The sequence below is a fragment of the Hyla sarda genome, chromosome 2, assembly GCF_029499605.1.
Source record: "Hyla sarda isolate aHylSar1 chromosome 2, aHylSar1.hap1, whole genome shotgun sequence".
In the NCBI taxonomy this organism is placed as follows: domain Eukaryota; kingdom Metazoa; phylum Chordata; class Amphibia; order Anura; family Hylidae; genus Hyla; species Hyla sarda.
In genome coordinates, this window is record NC_079190.1 from 305,316,676 (window position 1) to 305,334,191 (window position 17,516).

The window sequence follows — 17,516 nt, forward strand, 5'->3', positions numbered from 1 at the left end:
GTACACATCACAGTGATCATCCCTCTCTGCTTCCAGCTTGTGTGGTGTAAAGAAGGCTCTAATGCTACTGTGTGAGACTGGCGTGCGAATTTTCGCATATGCGAAAATTTGCATATGCTAATTTTCACATATACGCATTTTTGTTTATGTAAATTTTCGCATATGCTAATTTTTGCATACGCAAATTTTCGCATGTGCGAAAATAAAACGCAAATATTACGAATATGCGAATTTAGCGAATATTCGTCCATATATTCGCGAATTCGAATATGGCCTATGCCGCTCAACACTATTGTTGACACAGATCTACCCCTTTACACTGCTTGTCTATTGTACACTCTTGCTCAGAATTTACTAAGGCTGTGCACTCCTTTGATAAATCTTGTGCAAATATAGAATCGCCCCCCCTCGCTCTACCGTACAATCCTTCTCTACCTCACAGGAAAAGTGGACATAGGGATTTTGTTCCATTGCTTTGAGGCCAGGATTCCATTGAGGTTTTTTGTCCATGATAAAAAAAACGTCAGAAAAACTGTCCCAGCTTTTTCCTGCGTTGTCAGTTTTTCTTGCGTATTTGCTGGTGTGTGGAAAAAAAATTTACTTAACTTTTTGGTTTTTTTCTTCGAAATTTAGATACGTGAATGCGGAGGACCATGTTAGATTTTGGGGATTGCGACGATGAACAGCGTTTTTTTAAATGTCAATAAAAGGGTTAACGAGGTCTGTGGGGGGAGTGTTTTTTTAAATAACATTTTATAACGTTTTTAACAAAATAACGTTTTGTAGACAGAATCTATTACTAGGCCGGGGCTTAGTGTTATCCCCCAAAACAGCTAGCGCTAGCCTCCAATTATTACCCCGGTACCCACCGACACAGGGGTTCCAAAAAGAGCTGGTACCAACAGGCCCAGAGCGTCAAAATGGCGCTCCTGGGCCTAGGCAGTAACAGGCTGGCATTATTTAGGCTGGGGAGGGCCAGAAACAATGGTCCTCGCCCACCCTGGTAACATCAGGCTGTTTCTGCTTGGTTGGCATCTGGCTGATACTGAAAAAATTAGGGAACCACACTGTTTTTTTATTTATTTAAAAAAAAAAACGCATAGGGTTCCCCCTATTTTTAGTATCAGCCAGATACCAACCAAGCAGCAACAGCCTGACGTTACCAGGGAGCCTCCAATTGTTGCTAAACTACAACTCCCATCATGGGGGCTGTAGTTAAGCAACAGCTGGAGTCTCCCTGTTTGGGAACACACTGCCAGAAAGGCTCTGTTCCCATTATGCAAAACACATGTGAACAGAGATTTTTCCCTCTGCCCTTGGACTACTACTCTTATCATGGGACAGAGCCTGTCCCATGATGGGAGTAGTTGTAGTACTGCAGCGCTGAGGGATGGCACTTACACATCCCCGGCTGCAGGACTTTTAGGACCACTACTCCCATCATGGACAGACTCTGCCCATGATGGCAGTTATAGTCCAGGGGCTGAGGTGCAGATAGCACCTGGTCATTCTGCAGAGACCCATTGCGACCCGCCTTTAAGTTAACAAGCAGGCGGTACATGCGTCTACACTGCGCTGCCACTGGCTTCTATATACACTGTAATAATTCATAATCCACCAATCAGAGCTCCCGTGTTCTGGTGGGGATTATGAATTGTTATAGTCTATATAGAAGCCGCCGGCAGCGCAGTGTAGCTGCATATATCGCTGGCTTTTTAACTTAAAATGTGGATCGCAGCAGATCATTCTCTTGAGATCTGTTGCAATCCGCATCTATTAACTATACAAACCGGCGTTACATGTGTCTACACTGCGCTGCCGCCGGCTTTTATATACACTGTAATAATTCATAATCCCCACCGGAACATGGGAGCTCTGATTAGTGGATAGCTATTGACCAATCAGAGCTCCCCTCTCCCGGCGGTGGGGATTATGAATTATGACAGCTGTATATAGGAGCCGGTGGCAGCGCAGTGTAGACGCATGTACCGCCGGCTTGTTATTTTAATAAATGGGGATCGCAGTGGATCTCTACAGAATGACGTGGTGCGATCTGCACCTCAGCCCCTGGACTATAACTGCCATTATGGGCAGAGTCTGTCAATGATGGGAGTAGTAGTCCTAAAAGTCCAGCAGCCGGGGGATGTGCAAGTGCCATCCCTCAGCAGCTCTGCAGTACTACAACTACTCCCATCATGGGACGGACTCTGTCCTGTGATAGGAGTAGTAGTCCAAGGGCAGAGTGGCAGATCACTCTCCTGCGATCCGCATTTATTTATAATCCCTGCCGCCGGGAGAGAGGAGCTCTGATTGGTGGATAGCTATTGACTAATCAGAGCTCCCGTGTTCCGGTGGCGGGGATTATGAATTATGATAGTGTATAGAGGAGCGGCGCGCAGCGCAGTGTAGACGCATGTACCGCCGGCTTGTATAGTTAATAAATGCGGATCACAGCAGGTCTCTAGACAATGACCTGCTGCAATCTGCACCTCAACCCCTGGACTACAACTCCCATCATGGGCAGAGTCTGTCCATGATGGGAGTTGCAGTCCTTACTGTGTCAAAATACGTGTCCTCCGAGGTGGTGTATATTTGCGCAAGAAAATGCCGTTTGCGAATTTTTTTTGATAAAAAAAAAACGCAATTAGTAAATTTGATTGTACAATAGAAAGTGCTCTATGGTAAACTTAACCGTAGACAAGGGGATGAAAAATTTGCGCAAAAAAAAATGCAAAAAAACACTTGTGCAAATTTTTGCACAAAAAAATAGACACAAAACAGCTCTATATACAATGATAAATTCCCCCCATTGTGTATATTTTAATTATTCAACATAGGTTACCATTAGCAGTGCATTTTATATTTGTATTTATTATGAAATATAACAGCTCATAATATCAATGCATGAATTATGCTTTCTACTCTCATGTATCATTTCAATAAACATATTTACTTGCTATAGTTTCGCTGTCTTAAAGGGAGGGGTACACTTTAAATGGGTCTTGCACCCTCACCTGGAATTTATTCTAGGTGTGGGCTTTGGTAATGTGTAGTATGATAAATATGTCACACATAAGCAAAACTAAAGCAAAAAAATAAAATGACTACAGAACTCGCTTACCAAAGCAACAATGTACTGTACTTAAACACCGAGGACCTAACTGTAGGCCCTGGTTCCGTTAACGGTGTTTAACTCCTTAACGATGAATGACGTATATTTACGTCCTGCGCCGGCTCCCGCGATATGCTGCGGGGTCGGCGGCCATCAACGACCGGGTCCCGCGGCTAATACAGGACATCACCGATTGCGGTCATTCCCTGTATTAACCCTTCAGACCCTTCAAAGCTGACCGCCACATCTGAAGCGAAAGTGAAACTATCCTGGCTGCATAGTCGGGCTGTTCGGGACCACCGTGGTGAAATCGCGGCGTCCAGAACAGCTTGCAGGACACCTGGAGGGACACTACCTGCCTCCTTGGTGTCCGATCGGCGAATGATTGCTCCATGCCTGAGATCCAGGCAGGAGCAGTCAAGCGCCGATAACACTGATCACAGGCGTGTTAATACATGCCAGTGATCAGCATGAGAGATCAGTGTGTGAAGTGTTATAGTTCCATATGGGAGCTATAACATTGCAAAAAAAAGTGTTAATAAAGATCATTTAACCCCTTCCCTAATAAAAGTTTGAATCACCCCCCTTTTCCCATTAAAAAAATAAAAGTGTAAATAAAAATAAACATATGTGGTATCACCGCGTGCGTAAATGTCCGATCTATACAAATATATCATTAATTAAACTGCACGGTCAATGGCGTACACGTAAAAAATTCCAAAGTCCAAAAAAGCGTATTTTTGGTCACTTTTTATACCATTAAAAATGAATTAAAGGTGATCAAAAAGTCCGATCAAAACAAAAATGGTACCTATAAAAACTTCAGTTCACGACGCAAAAAATGAGCCCTCATACCGCCCTGTACACGGAAAAATAATAGTTATAGGGGTCAGAAAATGACATTTTTAAACGTATAAATTTTCCTGCATGTAGTTATGATTTTTTCCAGAAGTACGACAAAATCAAACCTATATAAGTAGGGTATCATTTTAACCGTATGGACTTACAGAATAAAGATAAGGTGTCATTTTTACCGAGATATGCACTGCGTAGAAACGGAAGCCCCCAAAGTTACAAAATGGTGTTTTTCTTTGATTGTCGCACAATAATTTTTTCTCTGTTTTGCTGTGGATTTTTGGGTAAAATGACTAATGTCACTGCAAAGTAGAATTGGCGACGCAAAAAATAAGCCATAATATGGATTTTTAGGTGGAAAATTGAAATGTTATGATTTTTAAAAGGTAAGGAGGAAAAAACGAAAATGCAAAAACTGAAAAACCCTGCGCCCTTAAGGGGTTAAACCAATCTCAGGAGCGGAGAACCCTTTAAACCGGGTAGGTCCCAGTTGCTACGAGTAACCAGGACCCACGGTTAATGCCGGGCACCACTGATCGGACTGATGCCCGGCATTAACCCTTTAGACGCCGCAATCTAAAGTAGGGGGTTAACAGTGTCGGTAGCTCAGTGGAGCTGATCGGGACATCCGCAGCGACATCATAGGACCCGATCAGCTGAGTGGATGGCGGGAGGGCCCTTACCTGCCTCCTCCGATCGGTCTTCTGCTGCTCTTAGCCTGGCTCATAGCAGGCTTGAGCAGCAGAGCACTGATAACACTGATCAATGCTATGCTATGGCATAGAAGTGATCAGTATATGCAATTAGAAGATTGCATGTTACACCCTCCTATGGTGGCTTGGAAAAAAAAGTGTAGAAAAAAAAATCCATAAAAGTAAATTAACCCCTTGCCTAATTGCCTAATAAAAGTTAAAATCACCTCCGTTTTTCATTTTTTCAATAATTCATAAAAAAATTAATAAATAAATAACCATATATGGTACCACCGTCAAAGGCTGCTAGGAGTTGTAGTTTTGCAACAGCTGGAGGCACACTGGTCGGCTAACTGCTGTAATGACTACTCTACCTCCAGAGGCTTTTTCACACCTGGGTGACAGTGAAATCACTCTACATACAGGCGGTGTGAGGTGCAGACTTGAGCCGTATGCAATTTGTTCGCTTCTCCCCTCAGCTGTCCGGAGATTGCCGAAGATACGGGGAGGGGAAGGCAGGACTGGGCAGGACGCAACTCGGCACCTCTCTCAGCTCCCTCCTCGCTCCTCCCACAACAGGAGTGACGTATTACTCGCACAGCCCCGCTGCTCACAGCTACGCTTCTGCACTAGGACCCAGGAGGACGCGGAGGGCGGAAGCTAAGCGTGAAGCGGCCGAGTTGTCTTGACTTGTGGTGTAGCAGGATGGCGAGGCTCGTGGAAGATGTGGCGACGGCTTCCAGCTATCGCCAATTCCAGCTGGAGCACTTTCACCTAGACTTACATGTGAACATGGAGGCAAGGAAGGTGCGCGGCACTGAGAAGCTGAACCTCCGAGTCCTGTCAGAGACCGGCGAGCTGCGACTGGACTCCTACCCGAGCCTGCGGGTTCAGCGCGTGTGGCTGGAGGTGCCAGCTGGGCAGGTGACGGAGCTGTCTTGGGAGGAGAAGCCCTTCAGCAGCTATGGCAGCGCACTGGTTATCCGGGCCCCGGAGACTCTCCCAGCTGGGTCTCAGGTTGTGTTCGGTGTGGAGTATGAGGTCGGGGACAACCCTGGGGTGAGCCCTGCTTTATTCTGAGGACAGTGTACTTTGACTGTTGCACAGTGTACTTTGACTCTTTGCACTTCAGCTGAATTGCCTCATTTCAATGGCTTACTTCCTTATTCTTACTGTATATTCAGCTTTCTGGAAGCTTTTTTTTCGTATTGAGAAATTTCTGTAAAGTCTCTAGGGTTTGAGAGAGCAAATTATAAGCCAGTGTTTCCCAAGCAGGATGCCTCCAGCTGTTGCAATACTAAAACTCACAGCATGCCCAGATAGCCTTTGGCTGTCTGGGCATGCTGTTGTTTTTAGTTTTTGCAACAGCTGGAGGCACCCTGGTTGGGAAATACTGATATGGGGAAATTTATCATCGTTGCTTTAGTAAGTGAATTGTGTAGATAGAGAGAGATAGATAGAGATAGAGAGATATATATATATATATATATATATATATATATATTATCTAATTTTTTATTTTTTTTTGCTTGTGTGACATTTATCATACTATCACAGGGGGTTAATAAATTTGGCTTACATAAGCAAAAACCAATAAATCACCTTTTGAATACCATTTATTTAGCACACATAAGCAAAAACCATTCAATGACTTCAGAACACCAATTTGTCATCTCCTCTCCTAGTTGTGAAAAAAACTAGCAAAATATAATTTTTTTTTAACCCCATTTTGGACACAGGGTTTTTCTTTTTTTGCACTTAATTTTTTTTTCTCCTCACCTTCTAAAAATCATAACACTTTCAGTGTTCCACCTTACATATAAAGCCTTGTTTTTTTGCACCACCAATTTTTCTTTGTAATGACATTAATCACTTCACCACAAGATTCACGGTGAAACAAAAAATAAAATATTTGTGGGAGAAAAACGCCACTTTGTAACTTTTAGGACCTTCTGTTTCTACCCAGTGCACTTTTCTGTATAAATTACATATTCTATGGCTCCTTTCACACTATACATTCATCAGTTTCTTAAAGATCTGTTACATGTTCCGTTATGAAAACCCTGAAAATCGGCATTAAAGGAGTACTCTGGTGCTGAGTATTCCTGCTCTGTCCTGCCCGGGCTGCAAAATAAATGAACCATCACTCACCTCCCTGGGTTCCCTCGGGGCGCCACTACAGCTGACTGGTCCTCCGGTCCATCCTCTTCATACTTCCACGTGTAACGAAGCGTCACATGGCGTTTGGCCGGCGATAGGCTGAGCACCATGTGACTCTTCGTTACACCCGGAAGTATGAAGGAGATGGACAGGAGGACCGATCAGCTGTAGTGGCGCTCCGAAGGAACCCAGGGAGGTGAGTGATGGTTCATTTTCATTTATTTTGCAGGACGGAGCAGAAATACTCTGCCCCAGAGTACTCCTTTAACAAAATCCCATTTTAGTCTATGGGATTTTTACATTATCTGTTTTAACCCGTCATAGCCCATTATTAACCCCTTAAGGACCCGGGGTTTTTCCGTTTTTTGCATTTTCGTTTTCTCCTCCTTACCTTTAACCTCTTCAGGATGCAGGGCGTATGGATACGCCCTGCATTCCGAGTCCTTAAGGACGCAGGGCGTATCCATACGCCCGTGGGAATTCCGTTCCCCACGCTAGCCGGTTGGGGACCGGAGCCGGATGCCTGCTGAAATCGTTCAGCTGGCATCGCGGCAGGGGAGGGGGGTCATTATGCCCCCCCATGTCGGCGATCTGCAGCGATTTTGGGTCAATCGGGTCTCCAATCGGGTCTCTGACGGCCCCGAACAGCCATAGCCAGCAGGGGTGAGGTGGCACTGGTGCCACCTCACGATCGCCCTGATTCGTCGGCCGGTTTACCGGCCGACCAATCAGGGCACCTGCTGCGGGTGTCACTCCCACAACCCGCTCCGTCCCTCTTCCGGAGGACGTGAGCGGGTGCGGGTCGTGGACCCCGGCAGCTGGGGACCCCGATCCCCGGCGTCCCTGTTGGGATCGGGGCCCCAGGCGGCGAGTGACTGACCTGTGTCCCGGAGCAGCAGTAGGAGGTGAGTGACAGCCTCCTGCTGTTGCTTAGCAACAGCTCCCAGCATGCAAAAAGGGCATGCTGGGACCTGTAGTTATGCAACAGCAGGAGGCAGACCACCACAACTCCCAGCATTCCCTTATGGGCATGCTGGGACTTATGGTTTTGCAACAGCTGGAGGCACATTTTTTCTATGCAAAAGTGTACCCTCAGCTGTTGTATAACTACAACTCCCAGCATGCCGTTGGCTGTCGGTGACAGCTGAGAGTTGTAGTTTTGCAACAGCTGAAGGCACACTGGTTGTGAAACTGTTTCTTTTTTACCTAACTCAGTGTTTCACGACTGGTGTGCCTCCAGCTGTTGCAAACTACAATTCCCAGCATGCACCGTATATGCTGTGAGTTGTAGTTTTGCAACAGCTGGAGGCACACTGGTTGTGAAACACTGAGTTAGGTCACAAACTCAGTGATACACAACCAGTGTGCCTACAGCTGTTGCAAAACTAAAACTCTCAGCATGTACAGTCTGTCAGCGCATGCTGGGAGTTGTAGTTTTGCAACAGCTGGATGTTCCCCTCCCCAATGTGAACGTACAGGGTACATTCACATGGGCGGAGGTTTACAGTAAGTATCCGGCTGCAAGTTTGAGCTGTGGCAAATTTTCTGCCACAAAATTAAAAAAATTAAAAAACGCCATTTTGTAACTTTTGGGGGCTTCCGTTTCTACGCAGTACATTTTTTGGTAAAAAAGACGCCTTCTTTTTATTCTGTAGGTCCATACGGTTAAAATGATACCCTACTTGTATATATTTGGATTTTGTTGTACTTCTGGAAAAAAATCATAACCACATGCAGGAAAATTTATACGTTTAAAATTGTCATCTTCTGATGCGTATGGGGCGGTATGAGGGCTCATTTTTTGCGCCTTGATCTGAAGTTTTCAGCGGTACCATTTTTGCATTGATAGGACTTATTGATCGCTTTTTATTCATTTTATCATGATACAAAAAGTGACCAAAAATGCACTATTTTGGACTTGGATTTTTTTGCGCACACGCCATTGACCATGCAGTTTAATTAATTAGATATTTTTATAATTCGGACATTTCCGCATGCGGCGATACCATTGTTTTTATTTACAATGTATTTTTTTTTTTTTTTTTTTAATGGGAAAAGGGGGGTGATTCAAACTTTTAATAGGGGTTAAATGATCTTTATTCACTTTTTTTTTTTGCAGTGTTATAGCTCCCATAGGGACCTATAACACTGCACACACTGATCTTCATCATTGATCACTGGTTTCTCATAGGAAACAAGTGATCAATGATTCTGCCGCTTGGCTGCTCATGCCTGGATCTCAGGCACTGAGCAGTCATTCGGCGATCGGACAGCGAGGAGGCAGGTAGGGACCCTCCCGCTGTCCTGTAAACTGTTCGGGATGCCGCGATTTCACCGCATCTCGAACAGCTCCCTGAGCTAACCAGCATGGTTTCACTTTCATTTTAGATGCGGCGTTCAACTTTGAACGCCGCGTCTAAAGGGTTAATAGCGCTCAGCAGCGCCATCAATGCCGCGCGCTATTAGCCACGGGTCCTGGCCGTTGTTGGCCCCGCGTTATAGATCGGGAGTACAGGTACGACCTGGGTCCTTAACAGGTTAATAACAGACGTTATTTTGTGACGGGAGAAAGAACGGAAGAAGTAGTGCATGTACCCTTAAAGGAGTAGTCCAGTGGTGACCAACTTATCCCCTATCCTAAGGATAGGGGATAAGTTTGAGATCGCGGGGGGTCCGACCGCTGGGGCCCCCTGCGATCTCCTGTACAGAGCCCCGACAGCCCGCGGGAAGGGGGCGTGTCGACCTCCGCACAAAGTGGCGGCCGACACGCCCCATCAATACAACTCTATGGCAGAGCCGAAGCGCTGCCTTCGGCAATCTCCGGCTCTGCCATAGAGATGTATTGAGGGGTGTGTCGGCCGCGGTGGTCGACACCCGCTATCTGGCCGGAGAGTCGGGGCCCCCGTACAGAGAGATCGCAGGGGGCCCCAGCGGTTGGACCCCCCCTCGATCTCCAACTTATCGCCTATCCTTAGGATAGGGGATACGTTTTTCACCACTGGACTACCCCTTTAAGGACGCAGTTCATTTTCACCTTAAAGACACAGACGGATATTTGCATATACGACCATTGTCACTTTAAGCCTTAATAACTCTGGGATGCTTTTACTTTTCATTCTGATTCCGTGATTGTTTTTTCGTGACATATTCTACTTTGTTAGTGGTAACATTTTGTCGATACTTGCATAGTTTTTTGGTGAAAAATTCCAAAATTTGATGGAAATTTTTATTTTTTATTTTTTTTTAACTTTGAAGCTCTCTGCTTATAAGGAAAATGGATATCCCATATAAATTATATATTGATTCACATATACAATATGTCTACTTTGTTTACATCATAAAGTTGACGTGTTTTTACTTTTGGAAGACATCAGAGGGCTTCAAAGTTCAGCAGCAATTTTCCAATTTTTCTCTACATTTTCAAAATCAGAATTTTTCATGGACCAGTTCAGTTTTGAAGTGGATTTGAAGGGCCTTCATATTAGAAATACCCCACAAATGACCCCATTATAAAAACTACACCCCCCAAAGTATTCAAAATGACATTCAGTAAGTGTGTTAACCCTTTAGGTGTTTCACAGGAATAGCAGCAAAGTGAAGGAGAAAATTCAAAATCTTCATTTTTTTTTTTTTTTTTTTTACACTCGCATGTTCTTGTAGACCCAGTTTTTACATTTTTACAAGGGGTAAAATGAGAGAAATCTTCCTAAAATTTGTAACCCAATTTCTCTCGAGTAAGAAAATACCTCATATGTGAACATATAGGGGGACATTTATCAATGTTTGCTTATGTATTCCTTTTTTTAGTTTTTTTTTCTTACAATTTTTTTTGCTTATGTGCGACTTATTTATCAACTGCTTTCAGCCTGTTGATAAATTTCTTTCATGTAAGCAATTTTTCTTTTTTTTTTTTTTTGCTTTGATAGTGGCTTTTTCTGCTCAATGTCTGAGCTGGAGTAAATTTAGTAGCTTTTTTCATGCGATGCGACTTTTTTGTGACTTTCGCACTTGATAAATCTCTGACCACTGCAAGTCAAAAATCACTTTTTGCTTTGGTAAGCAAGATTTTTATTTTTTGCTTAAGACACTGAACAAGCAAAAAGTCGTAGGCGTAGTGTAGGCGCACGTGCGACTTTTTTGAGACAATCTTAAGCAAAAAAAAAAAAAAAACTACTAAATGCTTTGATAAATGTCCCCCATAGTGCTCTGTGGCTGCACTAGAGGGCTCAGAAGGGAAGGAGCAACAATGGGATTTTGTAGTGAGTTTTTCTGAAATGGTTTTTGGGGGGCATGTCACATTTAGTAAGACCCTATGGTGGCAGAACAGCAAGAAAACCACACATGACATACTATTTTGGAAACTACTCGTCAGGGTATCACTCTGTGGATCAGATGCTGAGCGCCCGGTCCACAGAGTGTAAAGAGATGAGGGATGTACAGCATCACTACTCACCTCCCCAAGCCATGTAGTATACAGGAGTGCGTAATGTACCCGTGTATACTATACAGGATCTAGGAATCCCATCACTATACTGACAGGACTCCCTGCACCTATAGCCCCTTTGGAAGGTATACAGAATATACAGCTATCTATAGATAGCTGTATACAGAAGAGGAGATCCCATTACCTTCTTCACTCCCTGTCCCCGCTGGGTCCGTGTAGCTCCACCCCTAGTGATGATGTCATTGGGGCGGAGCTACAGACGGGAGGCAGAGTTGTAAGTATGAGGCTCTGTTCACATTGTACATCTTGTAGAATATGAACAGACCCTTCTGGCAGTGTCTTCCCAGAAAGGGAGGCTCCAGCTATTGCTAAACTACAATTCTCAAGCTGTCTGGGCATGCTGGGAGTTGTAGTTGTGCAACAATTGGAGGCTCTCTGTTTGGGAAGACATTGCATTTTGGGCACTCTCCCCGACGCCCATTTATTCTCGTTTTAGATTTATTTTAATAACATGGCTAATGAGGGCTGTGGGGGAGTGGTGTGTGTGTGTGTGTGTGTGTTTTTTTTATTTTTATTTTTTTCCTTTAGCAACATTTTTCCAATGTGTTGTGTTTTTTTTTAAATTGTATTTTCAATTTAAAGGGCTAACCCCCAATTATTACCCCGCTACCCACCGCCACAGGGGTGTTGGGAAGAGCCCATACCAACAGGCCCGGAGCATCAAAAATGGAGCGCCTAGGCGGTAACAGTCTGGCGTTATTTAGGCTGGGGAGGGCCAGTAACAATGGTCCTCGCCCACCTTGATAATGTCAGGCTGTTGCTGCTTGGTTGATATCTGACAATAAAAATACGGGGAACCCTTTTTTTTTTTTTTTCCCCATAAATAAATTTAAAAAAAATGCATAGGGTTGCCGTATTTTTATTCTCGGCAAGATACCAAGCAGCAACAGCCTGATGTTAGGGTGGGCGAGGACCATTATTCCTTACCCTCCCCAGCCTAAATAACGCCACCCTGTTACCGCCTAGGTCCAGGAGTGGCACTTTTTTGATGCTCTGGGCCTATTGGTATCTGCTCTTCCAGGCACCCCTGTGGCCGTGGCTACCGGGGTTATAATTGTGGATTAGCGCTAGCTGTTTATTGGGCTAACGCTAAGTCCCGGCTTAGTAATGGTTTACGTCAATTAGGGCTGGGCGGTATACTGGTTCATACCGAACACCGACATTTTTGTGCTGCACGAAATGAATTTTAACCCATACCATAATACCGGTTTGGCCCCTCCCCCTCAGGAATGAAAGAATCATCCCAGCGCTGTTCTGTCCCCACATCGGGGGAACTAATCATATGTTGCCCGCTGTTCTGCCCCCCCCAATTGTCAGCATAGCGCTGTCCCCATCGGGGTAAATACTCACATGTCACCGGCAAGCGCTGCCCTCCTCTTCCTCCTGTTTGTTGCAGCCGCCGGCGCTGACGCTCTATACCAGTGGTCTTCAACCTGCGGACCTCCAGATGTTGCAAAACTACAACTCTCCGCATGCATGCTGGGAGTTGTAGTTTTGCAACATCTGGAGGTCCGCAGGTTGAAGACCACTGCTCTATACTGTGCGGTATCCCTATGCCCGGGCTGCAAAAAAAACCCCAAAATAAACTGTTTCTTACCTCCCGTTAGTCCGGTATCGGCCTCATCTGCTTCCTAGGGAATGGAACATCGGACAGCCGTCAGCCTATCACCGGGTGCAGAGATGTTCCGCCTTGGCCGGTGATAGGTTGAGCGCACTGTCACGTAAGAAGCCAGCTTCTTACGTGACAGTGCGCTCAACCTATCACCGGCCGAGGCGGAACATCGCTGCGGCCGGTGATAGGCTGATGGTTGTCCGACATTCCCGTCCCCAGCGCAATGCCGACGTCTGAACGTGTGTTAGTTTATTCTGTTTACCTTCTGCAGCCTGGGCATAGGTCTACCGCACAGTATAGAGTATCGGCGCCGACTGCCGCAACAAAACAGCACGAGGAGGGCAGCGCTTGCGGGTGACATGAGTATTTAACCTGATGGGGGCAGCGCTGGACTGATTAATTGCGGGGGGGGGGGGGGGGGGGTGTTATACTGTGGAACCGCCAAACGTTACAAAAATACAGCGATAGACACGTTTGGTCATACCGCCCAGCCCTAACTTCAATAAGACAGGATGGCTTCCACTACTAAGCCTGAAAATTCAATTTAAAGAAAACATGACACATTGGAAAATTTGTTTTATTAAAAAAAAAAACTCCCCCACAGCCAGTTAGCCATTTTATTAAAAGAAGAAAAATCTAGTTCATCGCCGTAATCCACCGCAGTTCTCTGCATACACTGATCTGAAATGAGAAGAAAAAAGAAACACAAAAAATGGGTTAGTACATTTTTGTCGTGCTTAGCTGAAGAGAGCGCCAAAATGCTGTCTTCCCAAACAGAGAGCCTCATTTTGTTGCAAAACTCCAACTCCCAGCATGCCCAGACAGCCAAAGGCTGGGAGTTGTACAGGGTGGGCCATTTATATGGATACACCTTAATAAAATGGGAATGGTTGGGGATATTAACTTCCTGTTTGTGGCACATTAGTATATGTGAGGGGGGGGGGACTTTTCAAGATGAGTGGTGACCATGGCAGCCATTTTAAATGCAACTTTTGTTCTCTCAATAGGAAGAGGGTCATGTGACACATCAAACTTATTGGGAATTTCACAAGAAAAACAATGATGTGCTTGGTTTTAATGTAACTTTATTCTTTCATGAGTTATGTACAGGTTTCTGACCACTTCTAAAATGTGTTCAATGTGCTGCCCATTGTGTTGGATTGTCAATGCAACCATCTTCTCCCACTCTTCACACACTGATAGCAACACCGCAGGAGAAATGCTAGCACAGGCTTCCAGTATCCGTAGTTTCAGGTGCTGCAGAATGGGCACAACAAAAATTGGAACAGGACCCTCAGTTTACACAGAAGATTTTGCTCAGTGATGAGGCAAACTTTTATGTGAATGGTGAAGTTGACAAACAAAACCATTGCTATTGGTCTGACACTAACCCACATTGGATAGATCCCTACAAGACTGTTGGAACACAAAAATTGATGGTATGGTGTGGTATATGGGGTACAAAGATAGTGGGGCCATTCTTCATCAATGGAAACCTCAAGGCCACTGGATATGTGAAATTGCTACATGATTATGTGTTTCCCTCTTTATGCTCTGAAGCTGGCACGTTCACATTATGGGTGTCGGGTCCAAGCATTCCTAGATGAACAGTTTCCTGGAAAGTGGATTAGTATATCAACGAGAAAAAACAAGAGGTGCGCCCCTAGTGAGGACCGCTTATCATAAATGAAAGAGAACGCAAAGATGGGTTCCTACCCCTAGGTGTTGCGCTCAGAGCACAACACCTACAGTAGCGTCTGGATGCAGAAAATCAGATGGAACCGCTGCCACGAGGAACTTCCCGGTGTACCGTCAGTCAGTCCGGTGGATTGCAATGGAAAGAGATATGTGAACAAGTTCCTCTAAAGAAGGTGCTAGTACCCGAAGATGGAGGTATACTTCTTTTAGATGGATAATAAAGAAGTATACCTCAATCTTCGGGTACCAGTGCCTTCTTTAGAGGAACTTGTTCACATATCTCTTTCCACTGGAAAGTGGATTGGTCGTCGTGGGCCAGTTGAATGGCCCCCAAAGGTCTCCCGATCTGATCCCCTTAGGCTAGGTTCAGACTACGGAAAATTTCCAATAGACTGCAATGTGTTCCACGCGGATTTCCACCTGAAGAAAGAGCAACGCCTTTCTTCAGGCGGAAATTTCCAAGCGGATTTTCTGTTCACAAATTCCACTTCACAAACTCCGAAGTGTAAATTTGTGAACGGAAAACCATTCACTACACTATACATTTTAGGAAGCGGAATTTCCGCCTGCAATGTCACAGCGAAATTGCAGGCGGAAATTCTGTAGTCTGAACCTAGCCTAAGACTTTTATCTTTGCGGTCATCTGAAGGCAATTGTCTATGCTGTGAAGATACGAGATGTGCAGCACCTGAAACTACGGATACTGGAAGCCTGTGCTAGCATTTCTCCTGCGGTGTTGCTATCAGTGTGTGAAGAGTGGGAGAAGAGAGTTGCATTGACAATCCAACACAATGGGCAGCACATTGTACACATTTTATAAGTGGTCAGAAACTTGTAAATAACTCATGAAAGAATAGTTACGTTAAAACAATTTTTTTGTTTTTTTGGTTAGTTTGACAGGACCGATCCCTCATAATCCGATGCTGATATGGAGTCAGACATTTATTTTTATCAAGATATTCCAAAATAGCATCTCTTAGAAAACCCTCAAACAATTTACATACAACTGAGGTTAAACTAACAGGCCTATAATTCCCAGGGTCACCTTTTTGACCCCTTTTTAAATATTGGCACCACATTTGCCATGCGCCAGTCCTGGGGACCATGCTCCCTGTCTTGGAGCATAGGAAACTGATGGATAACACCTTTTTAACTTAATACAGTAGATCACAGACAAACTCCATTGATGACACAGCTGCAGCCAGATGTTAATGTGCAGTCAGTGGGGAAGTATGAAACATGGAATTTTTGTTTATGGTGTGTTTTTTTTTTTTTTTTTTTTTTTATCACTAGAAGAAGCTTTGGAAAGTGCATCCCTAGTGGGTTTTCTCCAGACTGTGCACATGAGCGAGACAGATTTCTTTAGGAGGTCTGTGGATGATTTTATTTATTTATTTTTTTATTGCGCAGGGAGAAGCAGCACTCCGCTGAGTGCTTCTTCCCAATCTTTAAAGCAATCAATATGGGTCTGAACACCCAGACCCTGACTTTTTTGCCATGGCAATTTTTTTTTTTTTTTGTTACAGGTACACTTTCATTTAATGGCCCTAAAATTACAGGTGTATATATCTGCACAAACAGCTATTTCACCATAGAGCTCATAAGGACTAAATCTGCAGAACTGCCCAAAAAATAAAATGGTGTGCGCTTAGCCCTAGCATTTAGTTTGTCAGATAACTTTTTGTTTTTGTCTCACATTTAATGTTTTTAACGTTTTTTTCTAGGTTTGTTGGTTAGAACCTGAGCAGACTGCTGGAAAGAAGAAGCCATACATGTATACTCAGGGTCAGGCTGTTTTAAATCGGTGCTTTTTCCCTTGTTTTGATACGCCTGCTGTTAAAAGTACTTATTCTGCAAATATCAAGGCAAGTATGAATTTTTTTAAAATTTATTACGTTTAATTTTGTCGGTTTAGAAAAATTTTCCCCCCCATGCATGTTTTCTAGGATATATGCAAAATTTGCTCATGATTGCAGCAAAGCAGAATATTTTGTGGAGCCATGGTATGGATTTTGTATCAGTTTCTGGGGGGGAGGGGAAGAGTTTTGGGGGAATGATTTTTATAGATTGCTGGGGATTAGTTGTCTGATAGCAAGGCGTCGGCTGTTGGGAGCCCCGCGATCTCTGTTCTGGCTGACTCTTTGTAGAACATTAGCGATGGCTCCTATCAACAGCCGAGGCTTAGTCAGTGGGGGAACATCTGCAGTCACAACCCCTCCCTTAATGCAAGTCTATGGGAGGGGGCGTGACAACCGCCACGCCCCCTCCCATAGACTTGTATTGAAAGGGTGGGCCGTGACGTCACGAGGGGCGGAGCCCTGATGTAACGATGCTCCGGCCCCTGTACTGCCCGTCATTACGTGCAGAGCGAACTCGCTCTCTGCTGTAATGATAGCGCAGTGCCGCAGCGGGGATCCCAGGGCTCCCTAGCAGCGAGACCGCAGCGATCTGACATCTTATCCCCTATCCTTTTGGATAGGGGATAAGATGTCTAGGGGCGGAGTAACCCTTTAATGGTGCTCCTGCGTTCTGAATTTTTTTTTCTTCAGAATGCTCAAAGCAGGAGGCCGTGATCGTGACGTCACAGCCCCGCCCTCTTGTGATGTCACACCACTCCCCTTCCTTCATGTCGATGGGAGGGGGGGGGGGGCATGTCAGAATGGCAGACCTGCTGATTTTTGGTCACATCATAAATCAGAAATGAATGAATAAAACGTGATCAAAAAGTCCCATCTGGGGGGCGTGGCCTAGACGCTGAGCAGACGCATGTTGCTGTAGCTCTGCTTTGAGACCATGCTTTTACTAACCCTGCCATCATCCTGGACTCCTTGATCTTTCCTCAAAGGCTCTGGAACCGAAGTGGATCACTTGGCTCCATCATGC

The 17,516-nt window shown here is 44.8% G+C and overlaps 1 protein-coding gene across 1 annotated transcript in view; it reads left to right on the top strand.

Moving 5' to 3' along the window:
• Window positions 1-5,246: 5,246 nt before the first annotated feature.
• Window positions 5,247-17,516, top strand: part of RNPEP (arginyl aminopeptidase) — a 281,410-nt gene continuing 269,140 nt past the window's right edge. The window contains exons 1-2 of the mRNA XM_056557627.1: window positions 5,247-5,718; window positions 16,358-16,498. Of these exons, the coding sequence (XP_056413602.1) occupies window positions 5,365-5,718; window positions 16,358-16,498 (495 nt within the window). The 5' untranslated portion in view covers window positions 5,247-5,364. The remainder of the gene's footprint in view (window positions 5,719-16,357; window positions 16,499-17,516) is intronic.